The sequence below is a fragment of the Phocoena phocoena genome, chromosome 9 (genome assembly GCF_963924675.1).
Source record: "Phocoena phocoena chromosome 9, mPhoPho1.1, whole genome shotgun sequence".
Taxonomy (NCBI): domain Eukaryota; kingdom Metazoa; phylum Chordata; class Mammalia; order Artiodactyla; family Phocoenidae; genus Phocoena; species Phocoena phocoena.
The window spans coordinates 15397424-15418618 of record NC_089227.1 but is presented as its reverse complement, the minus strand read 5'-3'; the positions used below and the strand labels follow the sequence as shown (position 1 = coordinate 15418618).

General features: G+C 39.4%; 1 protein-coding gene across 24 annotated transcripts in view; it reads right to left on the bottom strand.

Moving 5' to 3' along the window:
- Positions 1-2724: 2724 nt before the first annotated feature.
- The window catches only part of NRCAM (neuronal cell adhesion molecule), a 91390-nt gene continuing 72919 nt past the window's right edge, over positions 2725-21195 (bottom strand). For 21 of the 24 annotated variants that reach the window (XM_065884427.1, XM_065884428.1, XM_065884430.1 and 18 more), the window contains 3 exons: positions 14404-14535; positions 13156-13234; positions 2725-2962 (listed from right to left, as the gene is read on the bottom strand). In XM_065884427.1, coding sequence (XP_065740499.1) covers positions 2725-2962; positions 13156-13234; positions 14404-14535 — 449 coding nt within the window. The other 3 variants (XM_065884446.1, XM_065884447.1, XM_065884432.1) reach the window with 2 other exon arrangements.

The following is a 21195-nucleotide window of genomic DNA, read 5'->3' as shown; positions in this document are numbered from 1 at the left end:
TGCATTACAATGTTTGATATGCCCTTCTTTTATTAGCTCTCTTTTATATCGCGTCCAGTTTTGCATTTAATTTCCTCTGCCTTTTAAAAGCAAAAAGCAAAATTTGCGCTATTTTAAAACATTAGGAGGGACTTCCCTGGCTGTCCAGTGGTTAGGACTCTGCACTTCCACTGCCAGGGGCCCGGGTTCGATCCCTGGTCGGGGAACTAAGATTCCGCAAGCCGCGCAGCATGGCCAATAGAAAAATAAAATAAATAAAACATTAGGAAATCTAGGTTTGAAGAAGTTAAAAATCACAAAGAGATCACGACTGTTTAATAGTCACTTTTATTTTTTTCTTTGCGGTACGCGGGCCTCTCACTGTTGTGGCCTCTCCTGTTGCAGAGCACAGGCCATGGCTCACGGGCCCAGCCGCCCCGCGGCATGTGGGATCCTCCCGGACCGGGGCACAAACCCGCGTCCCCTGCATCGGCAGGTGGACTCTCAACCACTGCACCACCAGGGAAGCCCTAATAGTCACTCTTTTGACGGAAATCCAGTCACATCTGCCTATACCGTTACCTATACCATTACTTGGACATTCACACTCCACTAGGAACATGATATATTACAAAAGAGAGAGGGACTTTTAAAACCACATTTAATTTTTAATACAAACTCTGTTGCACAAGTACAGAAACGACCCCTTCATGCACAAATTTAGCATCTACCATTATGGAAGAGGAAACACCGTACTTTTCTTGTCCCCGCACACACTGGCAAATTTTAAGTAACTTATCTTTGTGCTCTCGGATGCCAAGGCAGCCTGTTTTGTCTTTCTGGATTTCCACTAGAAAGGTTGATCTGTGAAAAGTGCATATCGGAGATATGAAACTAGGTAGGGCCATCTTTACCTGGGATTACTTCAAACTGTGCTTAGGCAAAGCTCTGAAGATTTCTTCTAGAAACCTGCTGTCAATGTGGACAATAGTTCACTCTTTCAGTTTCACAGCAAAAAGGGAAAATAAAAACCCAAAAGGCATTTAATTAAATGCTTTCCAATCCCGTGCACTATATTAATTAGCTAACATCTTATCAGTACAACATAAACATCGTTGGCCCGTTTATTTGTACGTAACACCTATAGGCATAGAGCATCTACACTTTAAGTGTATTTACAGATTCAACAAAATATCTACATATAAAAAGCTTTACTTAAAATTAAACTTGATGCAAGTTATGAGAAACCAATTTATTGGCAAATGAAACTGAGCATTCCTTCAACCATAGGTTGTTATAGATTTTCATATCTGGAAGGAAACCATTTGATAGATATTATTTATGACTATGATAGAATATATATGCTTCTTTTTGAAACTGGAGGTGTAATCCCTTTGACTGTTGGCCTTGTCAGCACTTGTCAGACTTCTTAGATTCTGCAAGGCATCCATGCAATTTGTATACACGTTGTTTAACGCTGCAGAGTTTCAAAAGCTGCCACATACATAGAGACTTAGAGGAAAATATATTCCTGTTGGTGTGCTGTTGTATCCTGTTAGTTTTGGAATAGCTTGTTTTTAAAAAAATTTTCTACCTACCAAGTTGACATCTTTCTTACTGAATGTGACTTGTATTAATAGGACCCATAAAAGACCACAAAATCATCACTTGCTCCAGTTGGTGATAAAGCTTTTCTTTTTATACCTATGGGGGAAATCATGCCCCTTAAAATAAACTATCTTCCTAATTTTATTTTCACAGTTCCTTTTCTTTTTTTCAGCGTTGCAGTTTTCATGAACTATGCTTTTTCAAAGTTACTTTTAGACAATGATAGTAATCTAGGACTCCGAGTCGACTGTACCGAATGATACAGAAGGCGGTACGTTGTGGAATGCTTATCGTCTGAAGGCACTGCATGTGTCTTGCCCTGTGCTTTCTGGAATAACTTTTGACACTGAATGGGAGTGATCTGTTTGGTATTCTCTCGGTCTGCCACAAATGCCAAGATGCATTGCAATACGCATTGTTTATGCCTAAAAAGCACTGAAAGGAGAGAGGACGTAAAAGGTAGAACACTGTGCCACTGTAATACCTGGACGATTAAGAAGTCTGTGGAGTAACAGGATCAAAGAGCAGGTAAGAGAGTCTCATAAGCGTGAGCAAATGCACCTGTCATAATGAACGCATTTAGCAAGTAGAGACTGTACACACTGTGCCTAACAGTCTCCCCAAAAGACTAATGACAGCTAGACACAGAGTCACCAATTTCACGACAATGTCCACAAAGACACTGAAGTTCTAGAGAATACTACAGTAACACTCGACAATGAAAACGGAATTCATATTTAGGGGTTCAGTGGAGGAGAGTATAAACAAAGTACCAACCCATGTTTGAATAACATACACAGGTATATTCTTTAAAGGTGTAGCATTTCTCATGCATCCTAGTGAACTGTATCCCGAAGAGGGAAGAACATGATCTGTTGATGACACTGTGTTATTTTTTATCAGTTCTCAGGAAATCAAGATAACCTATGTTGAATGAAAAAGTATGCACTTTGCACTGCAGTTCACATTAAGGTATCATTTGACTGAGTTACGTTCTTGCTTTGATGGTTCTCATCATGTGAACACACAGCAGAACACAGACTTTCTGCCTCAATGTTCAGAGTATGAGAAGGCGGACCGACAAATACTTAAGATAAACATTTGAGAAAAGTGGGATATTGGCAAAGAGCTCACAGATTAAACAAAGGAATTCATGGCGTTGACGGGAGACGGTGCCTCTGAGCTTTCGTTTCCTTCGGCTGGTTCTTTCTCTTTCTTACCACTGTACTGTCCAATAAAGGAGCCGTCCTCATTGAACTGGCCATTCACCCCCTCTCCATAGTCAACTAGGCTGTCATCGCTATCTTCCTTTTTCACAGTCCTGTCTGAAGGTGTTCGACTGCCTTTTTTTAAAGGCTTGTGGTCTTCTGCATCACTGGAAAAAAGAGAAAACATTTTCGTCAAGACTGGCATTTAGGGAAAAGGCTTGGTTCCCAAAGATCATGCGTGCAAATGATGAGAAAGCATTTGGAGCCCTGAGCTCCTCTAGCCCAATCTAATCGTCAGGTGGTCTCCAAAGACCGGGACACGGTTGGAATGAAAGGCAAGTGCACAAACGGTTTAATCATGAAGTCTCCGGTAGGTGGATGGCTTTGTAGGGTACATGTCAATATCAATGACAGATTTCTGGCTACTGATTCGGAAGCAATTCAGAAATCATCACAAGCATTACAAAAGGAAGAATCGAGAAAAGCTGAAAATCATCACTACTTTCATAGAATTTGAAAGGGGGTAAAAGCTTATGACAAGTTGAGAAGTTAGTATGTTAAACTGCATAATATCTCTGATTCCTTGGGTATGAATGGAGAATGATTTTGGTTAAGTGTGAAGTATGGATTTTTGTTTTTCTGAGCAAGAAGCAAAATCCTGCATCTCAAATCTTTTTGTTACTGAGTGCAGGCCAGACTTGTAAACTTGAACCTTACCTTTCAAGAGACCTACACATTCCATTAAAAGGATGCAGAAGAAACAAGTGAAAATAGCCTAAGAAGGAAAGCAAAATCCTCACACTGACCGTATACAGTATTTTTTTTTTCTGTAAGAATTTTAGTTAATGGGTAAAGATTTATTAATTTGGAAAGAGACGTGCTTTAACTTCAGAGCACTACATCTGTACTATTAATGGCATGTCAATATATTCTGAAGAGTGTGCGTGCAAATGCAAAAGCCAAGATTTCCTGCCCTCACTTTTACCTTACTACTCCCTTCTCCGCAGTGTGGAATCTGAGGAGTGTAATTTTATAAAAATGTGTAGGACTCTCTCTCTATATTTGCTTATGTCTCTTTTGAACCCCTAAGCACAATATCTGGAAGTAGCAGAGTAATCACTATGTTTAAGGACATTCACTCACATGGTCAAGTAACTAGGTATGCATACTTAGTCCCTAACGAGTAACATTTGGTTTAAAAAAAAAAAAGGGAAAAAAAGGCGACGACATCTTTTGTATTCTTTCAAAGAGCAAAAATCCAAGGCAAAAATGGGAAACATAAAACAACATTAGTAAAAAATAAAAAGATTTCATGTAAAAGACAGGTCCCATGAGCTGCAGTATCTCACCTAGGAATTTGTGTTAGGATTTAACTGCTCCCTCTTCTTTGAAGAGTAACTTTTTTTTTTTTTTTTTTTTTAGCCAAGATACAAATATTTCATGATGCACAAACATTCTGGCTCTTTGGCCAGTAATTTCTACTAGGGTCTCCAGTTTTTCACCAAGGAGAAAATTTCAAGACTGAAAATAATACTGGCTTCACATGACATTGGCATACGCTCTTGAAAATTACCTGTTTTAGCAATACACAAGTGCTTGTCACAAATTAAATAAATGATATTATCGTTTTAATAAACAGCTGGGGACGTATCACAGAGTCTTGGGGTGGCCTGTGTTTGGGGCACTGTAGGGAACATAGCACCCAGTCTCCAACCCACTGTACGAATAACTTGCACATTTTTGGAACTTAATCATTAGCTTCTAGGCTGTGCTCGAATACTTCCTGTGAAATACTGCCCATGACTTGGTGAGACACTTAATTCTACTGAGCAGTTCAATAGTGAGCAGAATTTTGTCACCTGGATTCCAACTATTAGTATTATTCTGCTTTGTAGAACTAGTGTTCCAAGGTGTACACTCCAGGAAATTCTAGTCTATGGCATTTCTTTGATTCATCCATCCATCCATCATACATCGAATAAATGTTTACTGAGTGCCTACTCTAAGACATAATGTTCTAGTCGTTCGGGATAGAGCAGGAAACAAAACAGACTAAAGCCCTGACTTCATTGAGCTTACTTCTAGTAGGGGAAAATACAGACAATCAACATATTTAAAAAATTAGTTATAGAGTGTGTCAGAAGGTGATTAGTGCTATGGAAAATATAGGGCTGAGTAAAGAGGATGGAAGGTGTCAGGGGAGGGGATGTAAGACTGACATTCAAATAGGATGTCCAAAAAAGGCCCTGTTAAGAAGTGACATCTGATCAAAGACTTAAAAGGGTTGAGTTAGCCAGGTGGATAGCTGGAGGGAGAGCCATTATGACAGGAGTAACAGCAGTGCAAATACCCTGAGGTGGGGCAAGCCTGTTCTAGAAATGGCAAAGGAGCTCAGAGGGAGGTGGGGAGAAGAGCGGGGGAGAGGGAGGGAGAGAGAGAGATGAAAGTAAAAGAGGTAATAGAGCTAGATCAGAGCCTTGTAGGACATTGTAAGGATTCTGTCTTTAACTCTGGATGAGATGGGAAGTCACTGGAGAGTTTTCAATGGATGACTGACATGATCTGATTTACATTTTAAAAGGATTACTGTTGGGGGGGGAGGGGCGCAGTGGTTAAGAATCCGCCTGCCAATGCAGGGGACACGGGTTTGAGGCCTGGTCTGGAGATCCCACGTGCCACGGAGCAACTAAGCCCATGTGCCACAACTACTGAGCCTGCGCTCTAGAGCCTGCGAGCCACAACTACTGAAACCCGCACGCCTAGAGCCCGTGCTCCACAACAAGAGAAGCCACCACAACGAGAAGCCCATGAACCGCAACGAAGAGTAGCCCCCGCTTACCGCAACTAGAGAGAGCCCGTGCACAGCAACGAAGACATAACGCAGCCAAAAACAAATAAATAAAGTAAATTTATAGGAAAAAAAAAAGGATTACTGTCATCAGTGTTACGAATAGCCTACCCTAGAGGGAGGAGTTGGTAAACTACAGCAAAATTGGGCCGTGCCCATTTATTATGTATTGTCTCTGGCTGCTTCTGCACTGCAGCAGAATTGTAGAGTTGCAGCAGAAACTGTGTGCCCTGTAAAGTCGAAAATACTTATTATAGGGCCTTTTACAGAAAAAGTTTGCCAATCCCTGCTCTAGGGGGCTGGGGGAATTACAGCAATAATCCAGGAGTGAGAGGGCTATGACTTGGGCCAGAATGGAACATTGGGAGTGGTACAAAGTGGTCATTATAGACATATTTTGAAGGTGGCACCAACAGGATTTTCTGATGGTGGTTTCAGTAGCAGGAAGGATGGAATTACGCTTACTCAGGAGCGCAGCGTGTTTTGGCTGGAAGATCAGTGGTTCAGCTTTGGACATGTTCAAGTTTGACACATCAGAGGAACCACTCCTTTAATCATTTTGTGAGTCTAATATAACACTGATATCTAAAACCAACAAGAACACTCTGAGAAAGTAAAATTACATGCCCATATCATTTATGAACACAAATGATGAAAAAATCCCAAAGAAATCATGAGCAAATAGAATTTAGCAATCTGCTAAAAAGATAATATATTGTGACCAGGTTGGGTTGCATTCCAGGAATGCAGGCTTGTTTTAGCATTTAAACACCAATCCATATAATTCACCATTTTAGCAGAAGAAAAGAAAAATATTTTATGATCATCTCAGTAGATTTAGAAAAAAGGTATATGGTAAAATCCAACACACATTCACAAAAAAACTTTCATACACTGGGAACAGAAGTATCTTCATTACTCTGATTAAGTGTGTCTATAAGAAACTTTGAGTTAATGTCATCCTTGATGGTGAATGTTGAAAGTTTTCTGTTTGACATCAGAAATAATAATTAGGACTTCTAACCAAAACTGCATTGGAGGGACTTCCCTGGTGGTGCAGTGGTTAAGAATCCGCCTGCCAATGCAGGGGACACGGGTTCAAGCCCTGGTCCAGGAAGATCCCACATGCCATGGAGCAACTAAGCCCGTGTGCCACAACTACTGAGCCTGTGCTCTAGAGCCCACAAGCCACAACTGCTGAGCCCGTGTGCTGCAACTACTGAAGCCCACATGCCTAAAGTCTGTGCCCCACAATAAGAGAAGCCACCGCAATGAGAAGCCCGCGCACTGCGATGAAGAGTAGCCCCCGCTCGCTGAAACTAGAGCAAGCCGGCGTGCAGCAACGAAGACCCAATGCAGCCACCCAAAAACAAACAAAAACTGCACTGGAAGTACTAAGCAAATAGAAGACGTGTATTAAGAAGAAAAGAACTGTCATTATTCATAAACGATATGATTATATATGTAAAAAATCCAAAAGAACCTACAGGCAAACATCAGAATAAAAAGAGAGTTTAGTAATATTGCTTAATACCATATTAGCATAAAAGTAAATTTTATTTAAGTACTTGCAAACAATTGGAAAATGAAATTTTAAAAATAATTCCATTTTGGCTACCGTAAAAATATGAAGTAGATAAGAACAAATAGAACAAAAATATGTGTAAGACCCCCATGAAAATGAAACTCGTGTTCAGAGCTATTAAATAAGAGGTAAATAAAATGGAGGGATACACCATAACTGTGGACAGGAAGACCCATGGTAAATATGTTAACTTTCTTTATATTGCTCTTTAGATTCAATTTATTTCCAATAAAAACACAGTAGGTTTTTATGTGGATCTTGGCAAGCTGATTCTAAGATGTGTATGTACGTGAAAAGGGCCAAGAATATCTAAAAACATCTGTAGGAAGAATCACAAAGTTGGAGGACTTGACCTACCAGCTATCAAGACTCACTCAAAGCTACTGTATTAAGACAGTGTAGTTTTGGGGCAGAGGTAGACAAATTGATCAGTGGAATAGAATACAAGGAGATCTTTTTTTGGCTTTATTCCTACATCAAATTTTCATGTCATCATAACTGGAATCATTTTCAAAATCCTATTTTCCAATCGTTTGCTGGTACAAAGAAATATAATTGACTTTTATGTTAATTCTGTGTCAGGCAACATTACTAAACTCTCTTATGAATTCTAATATTTTCCTGCAGATTCATTTGGATTTTTATACACACAATCACACCAGTCATGAATAATGGCCAGGGAAGGGGCTCCCTGGAAACATCCTTTCCAGCTTAATGGCCATAGTGGATGAGAATCTACAGCAACATGGGCTGTGCTTGAAAGAAGAGAAGTAAAGAAAAGGGATGCTCTACCCACAAACAGAGTCTTTCCAGAAAAAGCTGTTCAAAGGCATCTCAAGATCTTTTTAAGACTTTTTAGAAAGTGGTGTGATGTAATGTCCTACTTCAGGAATTACAATCTGGTTAAATGAGGAAAATGTATATGAGGCACCGGCACAGTGCCTGGCACGTGATTTGTACCTAACAAATCACCATCTGCCATCACACCTCTTCTCTCTACTCCAGACCCCACCTCAGAGAGATGTTTTTTCTAAGAAATCGCTGTATAACACACACACTTAGAACTTTCCAGACTTGTGATGAGCAGTGACAAGTGTCTGCTGAAGCTCTGGGTGAGTGCTTGCCTCTTTTCAACTCAAAGGTGAATTTTCAAATGAAAGAGAATTTTCAAATGAAAGAGTAAGTCAACTACTTTTGACATTGTGCCAAGGGAAGTTGCTTGGTCAAGTTTAAGTGTGAAAGGATAGTTTCCCAAATGAGAGGAATTTAGAAGTTACAGAAGATGATTGAATAGTCACATCCCTATTTAGCTATACAGTATTCAAAGCTTAAAAAAATTAATCTACATTTTTATAAGAATTTTTTAAGGACAGGCGGTGTCAGATGTTCTTAGCCTAGAATGTCAAAGATTGAACGAATTTCAAAATAAGTAATAAAACAGTCATAAAATAGTATATACAGCCATAAAATATATTTTTTTTGATACTTACATCCACGATTATCTTTATTCATTGCTATAAGTTGTGCCATGAAAGGAATGTTCAAAACTCAGCTCCTGCATTACTGCCTCTGGGAAGATTTCTTGTACCACCTCCTTCAAGGCCATGCACTTGGCTTTGGCTTCCTGCCCCTGTCCCCTTGGTGCCTCAGCATCAGCAGTATCCCTTCCCTTTCATAGCACTCTTCACACTACGCTCAGATTGTTCTTTCACCTCCCTGCATCCCTCACTAGACTATAAACTAGTGAGATAACATTCTATTGGTTTTAGTATCCCCATAGCCTAGCATACAGTAGGCACTCAATAAATACTGGTTGAATGAATTCATTGTAAAATAACAATAAAAGAGACTGTGGGCATTTTGGAAATTCTTCAAAATTCTAACTTTAACATGTTTTTCATTTCTTCTTCATCAATTTTTTTTTTTTTTTTTTTTGCGGTACGCGGGCCTCTCACTGTTGTGGCCTCTCCCGTTGCGGAGCACAGGCTCCGGACGCGCAGGCTCAGCGGCCGTGGCTCACGCGCCCAGCCGCTCCGCGGCACGTGGGATCCTCCCGGACCGGGGCACGAACCCGTGTCCCCAGCATCGGCAGGCGGACTCCTAACCACTGCACCACTAGGGAAGCCCTTCATCAATTTTATGATGTGAGACAAAGCATTGGAACATACTCTTTCCTTTCCCTTACCCTAAAGAATGAATTTTAGCGAGTTCACTTTTTCTCAGCAGCACTTTGTTCAGGATTGTGCACACACAAGGTATCCATTGAATGTCTGCTGAGTAAAATGCGGCAACGATGGATACATCTGTGATCATTGGGTCTGATTTTCCTGTAGTCACCATCTTACCATGGCCAAACCATACCGCAGGTTTTTTTTTTTGACACTGATGACCCAAACACTCCCTGTAAAAGTCCGTCATTATATATACTGCTCACATATCAGTTTATGTCTGTGAGCAGAATAAACCTGAAGTATCCAACAAATGCAACACATCTTCACATCATCCAGGCCTTACGAGCACGGGTTAACATGCTTGCAGCAGGGTCAAGTTCATGTGACAAGCTTCCCATGCCAAGAGCCTCCATCTATGGTATGAATTCAAGTACCATGGTCATATGGCTTATGACCTATGTTCATTCTGGTTTTTAAAGGAATGGATCTGAAGAATAAAAAAATACTTACACGGTTGGTTGCATTGTTTCTCTGATTTTTCTATATGCTAGTAAGGGTGCAGATCCTACTCTCTGTATAATTAAAGAAACAAACAAAGAAAGCTGCAGGCTTCCAGCAGAGGGTGACTGCTTGGGGGTGGGTGTTGGAGTGAGGGTACAAGATTAGAGCACAGGAAAAAAACATCAGATTTGGCCACTGACGTTCCATCCCTCCTTGCACTATGAAATACCTGCTGGCTCAGAGCCAACCATGTAGAAATGGTTTCATCTTCAAGCCTGAGAACAAGCAAATCATCCACAGAATTCATTTACATTTAGGCAATAGCCCTGATTTTGTGTGTCTGTGTGATCAGCATATTAATTTATTTTCAGAATGAAAAAGAATAAGAATCAATAAATAATACAGAACTCAAAATTTCTAGAAGGTACAAAGCAGAGAAGGGACTCTTGTGATTGAGGGAGAAGAGTGACATTTAAATGTATTATTAAAAAAAATTCTGTAATAAACAGTTGGAACCATTTTCATTCATTATGACATCTATGAAATGAAAGGTCTTTTCGTTTTTTCAGTAGAAAAGAAACCAAAGGGAAAAAATTCTGAGGTCATGTCAGGAAGTCACAGGACGAAGCCACCTCTGTAGCAAAGGGTGGCTGGGTGTTTTCAGAAGTGATTTCACTTGTGACACTGTCCTTATGAATTTTCAGCTTCAGTGAAAAAAAGTCACTGAGTTGTGTTTCAGGTTTAAGACACCCGTCAGAACCTTATTTCCTTTGGCAACTGCCAGATCAATGGAATAACATGGTTTTTTTTTTTCTTCACACACGAACCAATGTGTGTGTCCTCAGTAAGCCCAAGGAAAAATCTTTCTCTTCTGAGAAACTCAAGGCATAAGCTAAAGACAGCCATATGAAAATGCTTCACAAACATCTCACATATGAATTAACACCAAATAAATATGACCAAATAAATGTAAACACAGTAATGATGAGGCCAGTAACAAAATATTTGCTGTGTACTGCTCTGAAACCCCAAATCACATTAAAACTCATTAGCAGATAGTTTGCAAAGGAGCACAGAAATCATAGAGCTAGAACTCTTTGGAGATCATCTCGTACTTCAACAACTCTATCGTTTTATAGATGAAAAAAATGAGATAGATTAAACGCCATATCTAAAGAAATCAAGGGTAGTGGCTGAGTTGACAGTAAAACTAAGTCTCTTGATTCCAGATGAGTTCACATTCAACTTCAATTTCAATCACGTTTTAATGGAGTAGGCAGCAGAGGGACTCTGAGAAAGTCATATCACATCATATCATGGTTTCACATCACTCTAAGAGCAAGCTGACATTTGAGACGCACGGAGTAAGCAGTACATTGCCAGATTCACTTGGGCATGATAATGCAGAACAGAAACCCATCACCATGTTTCTGTATGGAGTGCAATGGTTTGTTTTCAGTTCATGCAAATATGTGATATTTTCAGGTTATATTAAAGATCCAGCTTTAGCACTACAAATGAGGGAGTGGTGTGCATATCCTGGGTAGAATTCTAGTCACAGGAACACTAAAAATAACAATTTATTTAGTAATTATGAGCTCCCCTGCTTTACAGGAGAAATGTGTAGAAGAGTGAATGAAATCAGCAAAGGTTTCAACTCACCCAACCTAAGGCCTGGCAACCCTAGGCTGTGGCCATCTGCAGGCTGCTTTAATGCGCTATAAAACCTTGTGGGTGGACAGGTGGGGATGCTGATGAGGTTTTCATACCCTTTCAGTCTCAGAGTCAACATCTGACATCAAGACAACCCTCACTAGATGTTTTTCTGTATCCTAAGATACAGAATTCTGAAGAGTTTTAAAAATCACAGTCATCTCCTCTGAAAAGGGGATCAGAATGAAAGCTGAGGTGCCAAGATATATGGGAAAAACACTTGTATCTGCGTGGAGACTGGCGTGAATCTAATTTTGTAAAAAAATACACAGCTTTTCTCAACCAGTTCTCATATTTCTTATCCTTGGCATTATTTTGCCCCTTGTGATATTGACATGGAAACACCAAAGATGAGCTCTAGAGACAGGTGAAAATTAAGACACATATGTTATTTGTAAATGTCACGTGGCAATCACAATAGTGACATATTTTATTTCACCTAAAAGCCTTTTCTTCCAGCAAAAAATTTTTATCATCTTTTCAAAGTACCAGCAGCTAACATTATTAATAAACTCTTACATCTGTCATCAATTTCATTCATTTCTGCTCTTGTTTTGATTATGTATTTCTTTGGATATAATGAGTATCATTAGGGTTTATTTTACAAGTTGATCACTGAATAATGGATGTGAACAAAAGCCTCAGTACCGGCTCAGCGCATATTTAAAAGATTATACTTTATATAAACAAGAGGCTTATAGAAAGAAAGAACACTGTGCAAAGGCATTGATTAATAGATGTATTCTTTTGGAACACCAAAATCCCAATCTTTTAAATGAATAAATATATCTTTTGTTTTTGTTTTTGAACATATCTAAAGTAACCACTTATCTCTCTTTAAAAAGACCTATAACCCCTAGGCAAGAATATCTTTGTTTAAAGTTTCTTTCTTCCTTTTTTTTTTTAAAAAAAGTATTTAGCACACAGGTTACATTAAATTTGTCCTTAAAGACACAGCCAAGCCAGGAATGTTTTAGCAAAATCCTGTGAGTTAATACACTGCCTCCAGGGCTGTGATATTTCTTAATAATTAACGGCTTCTAAAACAACCTGGTCATCATTTCATGATTAATAGGAGGGGGTACAGGTACCTGTTTTGGAAAAAAGGCTTCAAATCCAAGATGAAAAAGTGACATAAATTTTACAAAAGCACTGCTTAGAGAATGACAAGGATAGTTTGTTTGCTTTACAATGCAGGTGTGTAGGGTCTTTATTGCTGTTTGAACTCTTATTATCACACACCAGCTTTTCTATGTTCATCAGTTACAGCAAGGGTCTCTGGAAAATAGGACAGAGTGGAAGATATTCCACCTCCAAACCTACCACTAAGATGGAAATTTATTTTTTAATGAAAGTGAGATTATTTTAACTGTGCGGGGTGTGTAAACATTTAGACATGCAAGTGTTTCTAAACTAATTTTTGAGATAAATAGGAAATCCCAGGCAGAGTGCATTCCTGGCTGAATCCCATTCTAAGGAGACTGAGTGTGGTGTCTGTTCAAGGCAGGGAGGATGAAGGGTGGCTGAGAAGCAGGGGCTCACCTGTATTCTCCAAAAGTGCCGTCATCTTCCTTCATAGGTTGAATTTCAGGATCCGCGTGGGCATCTTCCTTTTCTTTAACTAAAAAAAATTCCAAAATGACATTATTAGCTATTGATCCTGTCTTTCCTTATTCAACGTGCACTCTATGAGATATATGGCAGTGGGAAATAATTCTATACACCATAGAGTTATACAACCAGATGTATCTTGTGGCTATTTATTTACTTGCCATGTGGCTTGCAGATCTTAGTTCCCTGACCAGGGATCGAACCTGGGCCATGGCAGTGAAAGCCCGGAATCCTAACCACTATGCAACCAGGGAACCCCCTATGCATATATTTTGATGTTCTAGTCTCTTGGAGGTAAATTTGTAGAATGAACAACTAATTAACATACAAAGTTGACTTCATATAAAAAGCATTTTGGGGGCTTCCCTGGTGGCGCAGTGGTTGAGAGTCCGCCTGCCGATGCAGGGGACATGGGTTCGTGTCCCGGTCCGGGAAGATCCCACATGCCGCGGAGCGGCTGGGCCCGTGAGCCATGGCCGCTGAGCCTGCGCGTCCGGAGCCTGTGCTCTGCAACGGGAGAGGCCGCAACAGTGAGAGGCCCGCGTACCGCAGAAAAAAAAAAAAGCGCATTTTGGCACAAGTCTCTTACTCACCTGCTAAAGGAATAAGTCTGAAGCTTCTAAGATTTCCCTCTATTTTACCAATCTATCTATTAACTATATTCATGGTTACAAATTGTTTTTGTAAATCTAATTTTTTGTAGATTTTTTCTCTGCCACTGGAGGGGAAAATGGCCAGGTAAAGAAAACAGAAATTCACTGGATCCACTAAATTGAACAAAACATTAACCATATAGGGAAAGCAACAGTACACATCATGATATCAAGATCCAGTTCATGCATCACTTCCTCTGGAAAACTTGAGGTACCTTCTCCCTCTGCCTGTTGGTTTTAGGTGCTATTTCAGCACCTATGACTCATGTAAAGCCTAAGGAAGCAGAGTCACTAAGACCGTCAGAGGACTGATTCATCTGCTCCCCCAAGTGTCTTCTGATCCTTGGCAAGGTTGAGTCTTCCATTACATACAAAGGGATCAAAAATTGTTTGAACAGAAAGTCCAAACGTATGTCTCTTGGGAGGATACACTTATTGCAATCTCTGTGATTACTCTCATGATTTCTTTTTAGTTTAATGGATCATCATACAGCATTATACGGCAATTTCAGTCTTTCTTTCTTACCTGGATATTTACCACCTTTGTTTCTTCTGATGAAGCAAACAATCAGCAAAATTAAGATCAGGAGAGCGACAGCACACATTAGACCAATGAACCAGCCCTGGGTCGCTATATCCACCTGCCGGCTTGCCATCGCTGGAAAACAAATCAATGGCGTCAGTGTGAATGGGTTAAGGGAGCGGTGATAATTGTTGTAGTCACTTGTAGTAAAAAAAAACCTGCCATAGTACATAAGCTTTTCTATATTTTACATGTGGCCCCGCCTTGGAATCTGTCAGTTATCAATCAGGAGTTACATAAATACTTAACTCTGAAAAATCGTCAATAATTAAAACAATTCAAATAGAGAAATCCGACTGCTAACACCATTCAATGCTAACAAACTCTGCTGAGCACTGTTTTCATAGTTATTTTCACTGTATATTTTCAACAGAAACACAGTCCCAAACCAATTTAAATTATTGTTTTTGGGATAAATTGTACATTAAGTACAATGATAAGAATAGAAAACCATTTTAAACAGAACAGAATGTATACATCTAATTGAGTATTTTTCTTTCAAAGGAACCACTCTGGGAGGCTAAAATATCATTGCAATGATGCTGCAACTTTTCCAAATGTGTTGGAAACCTTCTGTTTAAAAAGGAAACTTTCCACACATGAAACCTGTCCACATAAGATAACCAACCTTATTATTTTCTACAACGTCTCGACTTGCACCCAAAATATTACTTAGATTTGTTTTTCATCTCATTTATAAGAGTTGGTTCTGAAAGATCTGGGGAAATTTCTGAAAAATCCTATTTACCCTCAAAGGATCAGTAAGCAATATTCAATATCGTTCAGAATCCAATCAAAAGACTCTGAGATATATCTTGATCAGTGGTATCATTATCGGAATAAGTGGCCAGTTTAGAAAGAAAATACTCATTCACATGTATACATGTACTTTAAGTCTTCCTCTATTCTGTTTTGAGTCAAATAATGTGAAGCCCCTTATTCAACCAATCATAGTATGCAAATCTCCTAAGAAAAACACAGAATAATTAGCATTACCAGCATTATTCAAAAGTGTCAATCAAATGGGACAAAGTGCAGCATCAATGGCTATTCAGACAAGCCCATGAGAATTTGTTGAAAACACTGGTATGAATCTTTTTTAAAAAGGTCTTGATTTTTTTCTCTTTTGACCATAATCAAGGTAAAAGGTTTTCTTTTTTTTTTAATTCAGAAGAATGCCTATATCATTCTTTTTTGATTCAATTTCTTCTGAATCCATTTAACATGGTTGGGTTAGATGTATGTGATTGCTGGATGCAGAAAGAAGCATGGCGACACCTATCCCAGTTTCTGCTCTATGCTGCAAAAATAGCACCTCATTGCCTTTTTTCTCCACCCAAAGGATAGGGAGAAAAATGAAATGCTTAAAATCAAGTGTGAAGAGAAATGTGAAAAATATGTGGATGTGTGTTGAAGAAATAAAATTAGAAGTGGAAATACATTCTCTGGAACATAAATCAAATTGCCAGTAGCCTTTCCCCAATAGCCCCTTGTGTCTCATTGGTTATCGGGGTTTTGAGTTGTATCATCATTCGCTACAACTGAAACATGAGGATGGGCAGGGCTCCCCTACCATACACGTACCATAACCATCAACGGGATGAAGATGAAAACAACGATAACGAGAGCTAGCATTTTGAAACTTATACTAGGCACTGTGATGAGGGCAAAATCTCATTCAGTCTTCACAAAAATCCTGTGAGGTAGGCATGAGGAATAAACCCATGCTCAGAACAGGTAAAGACCTTGCCTGAGAGTTGGAGCTTCACCCAAGACTGCAGACTCCAAAGAACATGGTACCAGCCATTATGCGCTACTGCTATAATGCACTGATGTCCAGGCATCAACTCTGCAGAAGTCTTTACAGAGAATAAAATGTTGTAGGGACTTTCTACCTTTGAAATATTTTAAAAGTCCATCAGTACACACTCTTTGGCAACACAGTTCTGTCAATTCACACGTGGTCTCTGATATGTACATTTTCTTTGAAACTGAACCAAAAATCAACTGGTGTTAAGTCTATGGAGCATTTGATTGAAGCTACAGAGTCCTTGTTTTTAATATGCTTAATGATTTACAGCCCTTTAATAAATAGTATCTACATTTACATTTTTCATCTAATTGAATGCAACTGCTAAGGGCAAATGGCAATAAGGTCCTCAAGTACTAGCATAGACACTGTCTTTATAGACATGGTAACTGTCAAAATTGAACTGCCGGCTGGCAGTCTGCAGCTATGCAACTATGCACAAAGTAGAAATGTTTCTTGACAGCTGATAAAGGAACATCCAAGTTGACTTTGAATTTTTGCCCCTATGTCTAAAGAAAAAAGTTTCAAATATGTCACTATCCCATTTATTTAAGACTGGGCAGACACAGTATGTTAAGAGGTGCACGTGTATGCATGGTCACACACGTATACATACACACACACACACGCACCGGAAGTTGATATGATACAAAAATTATGTAAGTGAAAATAGCTTCTATTGATTTCCCATCCATATGAAAAGGGATCTGAAGCCCAGAATGACTATAAGAGGCTCCAAGTGTTCCCAGGACATTCCAAAATCATCTTAACTAGAGATACATATACAAACCCAAGTCATGGCCACCACTGTGCATCTCACACACACACACATACGTAATGAAGCCCGTGAGGCTTTCTCTTCTTGAATCTGAGTTTCGATGGGTGGGTAATACAGTAGGATTGGGTAGGAAAGTGACAGATGATTATCCCTTTATTTAAAACTTTTACAGGGCTTCCCTCGTGGCTCAGTGGTTGGGGGTCCGCCTGCCGATGCAGAGGACACGGGTTCGTGCCCCGGTCCGGGAAGATCCCACATGCCGCGGAGCGGCTGGGCCCGTGAGCCATGGCCGCTGAGCCTGCGCGTCCGGAGACTGTGCTCCGCAGCGGGAGAGGCCACAGCAGTAAGAGGCCCGTGTACCGCAAAAAAAAAAAAAAAAAAATTTTACAGTAAAATTATATTCATGTATTACTTGAATAAGCCACAGAGCAACACATTAAACAAATAGACAAATATAAAGAATCCGAAAAGAGAAAAGCAGCCAGGGGCATGAAATTGATTTTGTTTCCTAGAAGTTAGTCTTAACAACAATCTCCTCCATCACATTGCTCGTTGTCTCATGTTTAACCTGTGCGGTGTGGGAGTAGGTCTCTGAGGAAAACGTCCTTGAGTACTCAGAATAACAGAACACAGAAGACAACAGACTCACAGACTTAGAAAACAAAGTTCAGGTTACCGAAGGGGAAAGGTGGGGAGAGGGATAAATTGGGAGATTGGGATTGACATACACCCACTACTATATTTAAAATAGATAACCAACAAGGGCCTACTGTATAGCACAGGGAACTCCGCTCAATATTCTGGGATAACCTAAATGGGAAAAGAATCTAAAAAAGAATGAATATATGTATAATTGAATCACTTTGCTGTACACCTGAAACTAGCACAACATTGTTAAACAACTATACCCCAATATAAAATAAAAACTAAAAAAAAAATTTAAAAACATGGAAGAAAAAGAGTGAGATAAATGGTTATTTTGAAGAACCCATTATGTATAAAAGTGTCCTGTTAAAGTAGTTAGAAATGTTTAGAAAGGGAAAACAATGACCTTGGCCAAAGTTTGGAGGCAGTTGACCAAAAAAACACAATCCACTAAAAAAAACACCCCAACTGTTGGGCCCAGTGAAAGCAAATCTGCTCTAAATCTTTTGTGAAAGGAGAGAAGAGACACAATGATTGAGGGAAGGAGGGGAGAAAGCAAGAAGAGGAGGTGGGGTCTTAACAAAAGTGTGGGTGAGAAGCACGACACCAGGACACCGCCTCTAGTCTTCTTTGTTTTCCAGTGTGTGCCATAGGAAAAGAAATTAAGAAGTAGACCTTAAAAATCCAGACTGTCAAAGGCAGAGACAGTGTCATGCTAAGAAGATTCATAAAATAAGCACAGATGAAAGTCCAGTCTAGGTTCCTGAAATACACAGAACTCAGAGAGAGAAGGAGCTCATTCACGCAGAGTTACAAAATCAGCCAGGATGGTATGTTTCCACGCCAAGTACTGGCATTCACACCTCAAAACCCAGCTGGAGGAGCGAAAAGCGAGAGCAGCAGAAGACAGTACTGTCGCCCTGGAGTTCATCCTTACAGAACAGACATGGAAACCGGAAGCACAAGGAAGTTGGATTAACAGTACTTGCTCCTGGAGGTAATATGTTAACTAAAGTCACTAGGGTTTAACGGATATTTATTCTCTCAAGTCAAAGGTGACAAGAAGTGGTTGTGGCCTTGTCCTATTTCTCCTTCGCTGGCACACAAGAATGGCCCACCCATGATGGTTGTTCATCTTGAACTTGCCAGCTGCAGCTGTTACTTTAGGTATAGTAACACGGAAGACAAAATGTTTTTCTAAAGGGTTTGCCCTCTGTGCTAGAAGAGGACCAAAAAAATATGCCACACCTTGATTTTGTGGGTGGAATCCAATTCTAGCTAGATCTGCAAGGTGGGGAGTACACTGGGGCCATGAAGGGTGCTGGGAAGATAACCCAAGTGCTGAACAGAGTGGTCATTTTTGAGACAACCTGTTCCCCTTGGGATGTGGGCCTCTGTGGCCCTGAACAGGGGGTGTAGTGAGAGCCTCTCCTCAGTGTCGAAAGGCTGAGCTCTCTGCGTTCTAGCTGGGTGACAGGGTAGGCCCTCTACCTCTCATTACTGGTCGTTGACGTGAGGTGTGAGTGGGTAACAACACTGTCTCCTTCAAAGGATTGTTGTAAGGACCAAATGAGAAAAGCCAAGAAAACCATTCACCTAGTACAGATTAGCTCTGAATAAATGCTAGGGCTGTTATTATTAGCATTCTAGCTGTAAATATGGGCAGAATATCTACTTGAGTTTTTAGTATTTTGAAATTAAAATCTCTCGATAATAACAAACACCTCATCACACTAGCTGTGAATGGATATTCCTCTTTTAAGTTTAAAACAGTATTTTCCTAGACCTCTGTACGCAAGTTGATATGAAAATCAAAAAAAAAGGAAAAACATTTTTTTCCTTAAGCATCATTTTAGCACATGAATATTTTTATAAGGTATTTTAATATTACCTTTATTTAATAAGTTATTGACTATTACCTTTGGTTTCTTTCTGTTTTAAAAAACCACTCATGTTTGTATCTTTTCTAAATTAGAAGAAATGATATTAAAAATCATAATGCTTGGGTAAGGAAAGACACAAAAAAATACATTTTTGCCTAAAGGTTCTACAGGAAATTCAACATGCCCCCAAGAATGCATGAAGTGACTGAAGATAACATGGTTTTATGAATCACAAAATGGACACACACTACACAACCCTTCTTAAAATTGAAGCAAGTGTGGATTGTTTTCCATCTTATGAGTAAATAGGAATACTCTTGCATCTTACAAGAACATTTTTCTTTATTTTAGAAACTTTTTTCTTTATTTTAGAGACTGTAATGTCCTTGTGTATTGTGATAATGTTCACATAACTAAAATATATACAGGCAGTCAAATATGGTACGATAATGAAATACACGCATTGAACAATTTCTTGCTCTATACCAGTTTAACGTTCTTTGCATCAGTTGTCTAACTCAAACTGCAGGGTTCTGCTGGATTACAGTCCATTCTGGCATAAAAAAAATTGTGACTTTATCAATGAGTTATTTCAGCTCTAAAGCGTTTCAAAAATTCCGTCCTAACTCTGAGGGAAAGTTTAGACATGTAAATGATGTGAAAAATTGAATCACCCAAATCATGTAGGTTAAGAAGCGTATTTCCCTCTGCTTTTGTAATGGTTTTGGCAATCGTGTGATTAGAAGATGACGTCCTCAATTCTGGAATTCATTTGATATAAAGAGCCAAAGACAATTAAGAACCCAACTCCCCACCCAACTGGGCCGCACAGTTGACATCCCTACCCAAAACACAGCTCCACCAGCACTCCCGCCTCCAGCTGGAGCGGTGGGTGGCTTCACCTCTGACTGGGAGCCAGAACGGGCGTGGTGTGTGCCTCACCTGGGCCTGTCTCAAACATACCCTCTGAACCCACAAAGCCAGAGTCCCCGTCAGCACCAACTTGAATTTGGTATGCTGTTCCTGGCATTAGACCCTATAACCCAAAGAAGCTCCGAGAACCAGTTACAGTTTCTTTCCTCCATTCTTCTTTGCCTATGGAAATATTGCAAAACAACACATTTGAATATTTTAAGGGAACAGAAGTGACTTAATGCTTCCAGAAAGGAAAATACACTTTAAAAGCTAAAGACAAAATCTAGGGTGCTTCAGTTTATCATTTTCGATGATTATAATTTGAGTCATGTCAAATAAATCAGTGAAAATGAAGGACTACATGAAAACGTCCTCAAAGAAAAATCGACTGGATATCAGATTGCATTTTAATTGCATGTACTCCCATTGAGTTAAATCTTTTTGATACAAAGGAAGCTTCTTGATCTGAACCTTGCCTTGTGAAATTATTGAGTTTCTCTAATGATATTTCTAAAAAGAACTGTTATACATTAAATAGCTGGATCGAACTATGGAAAGGATTGTTTTTTAAGGTTCACAAGATGAATCTTTTGGTAAACTTAAATACCTTAAAATTTATCCAAGTTATAGATTCAACCTTTCCCAAGTATTGGTTTTTCTAAACCCATAGTTTTTTTGTTTTTTTTAATATTTATTTGCATGAT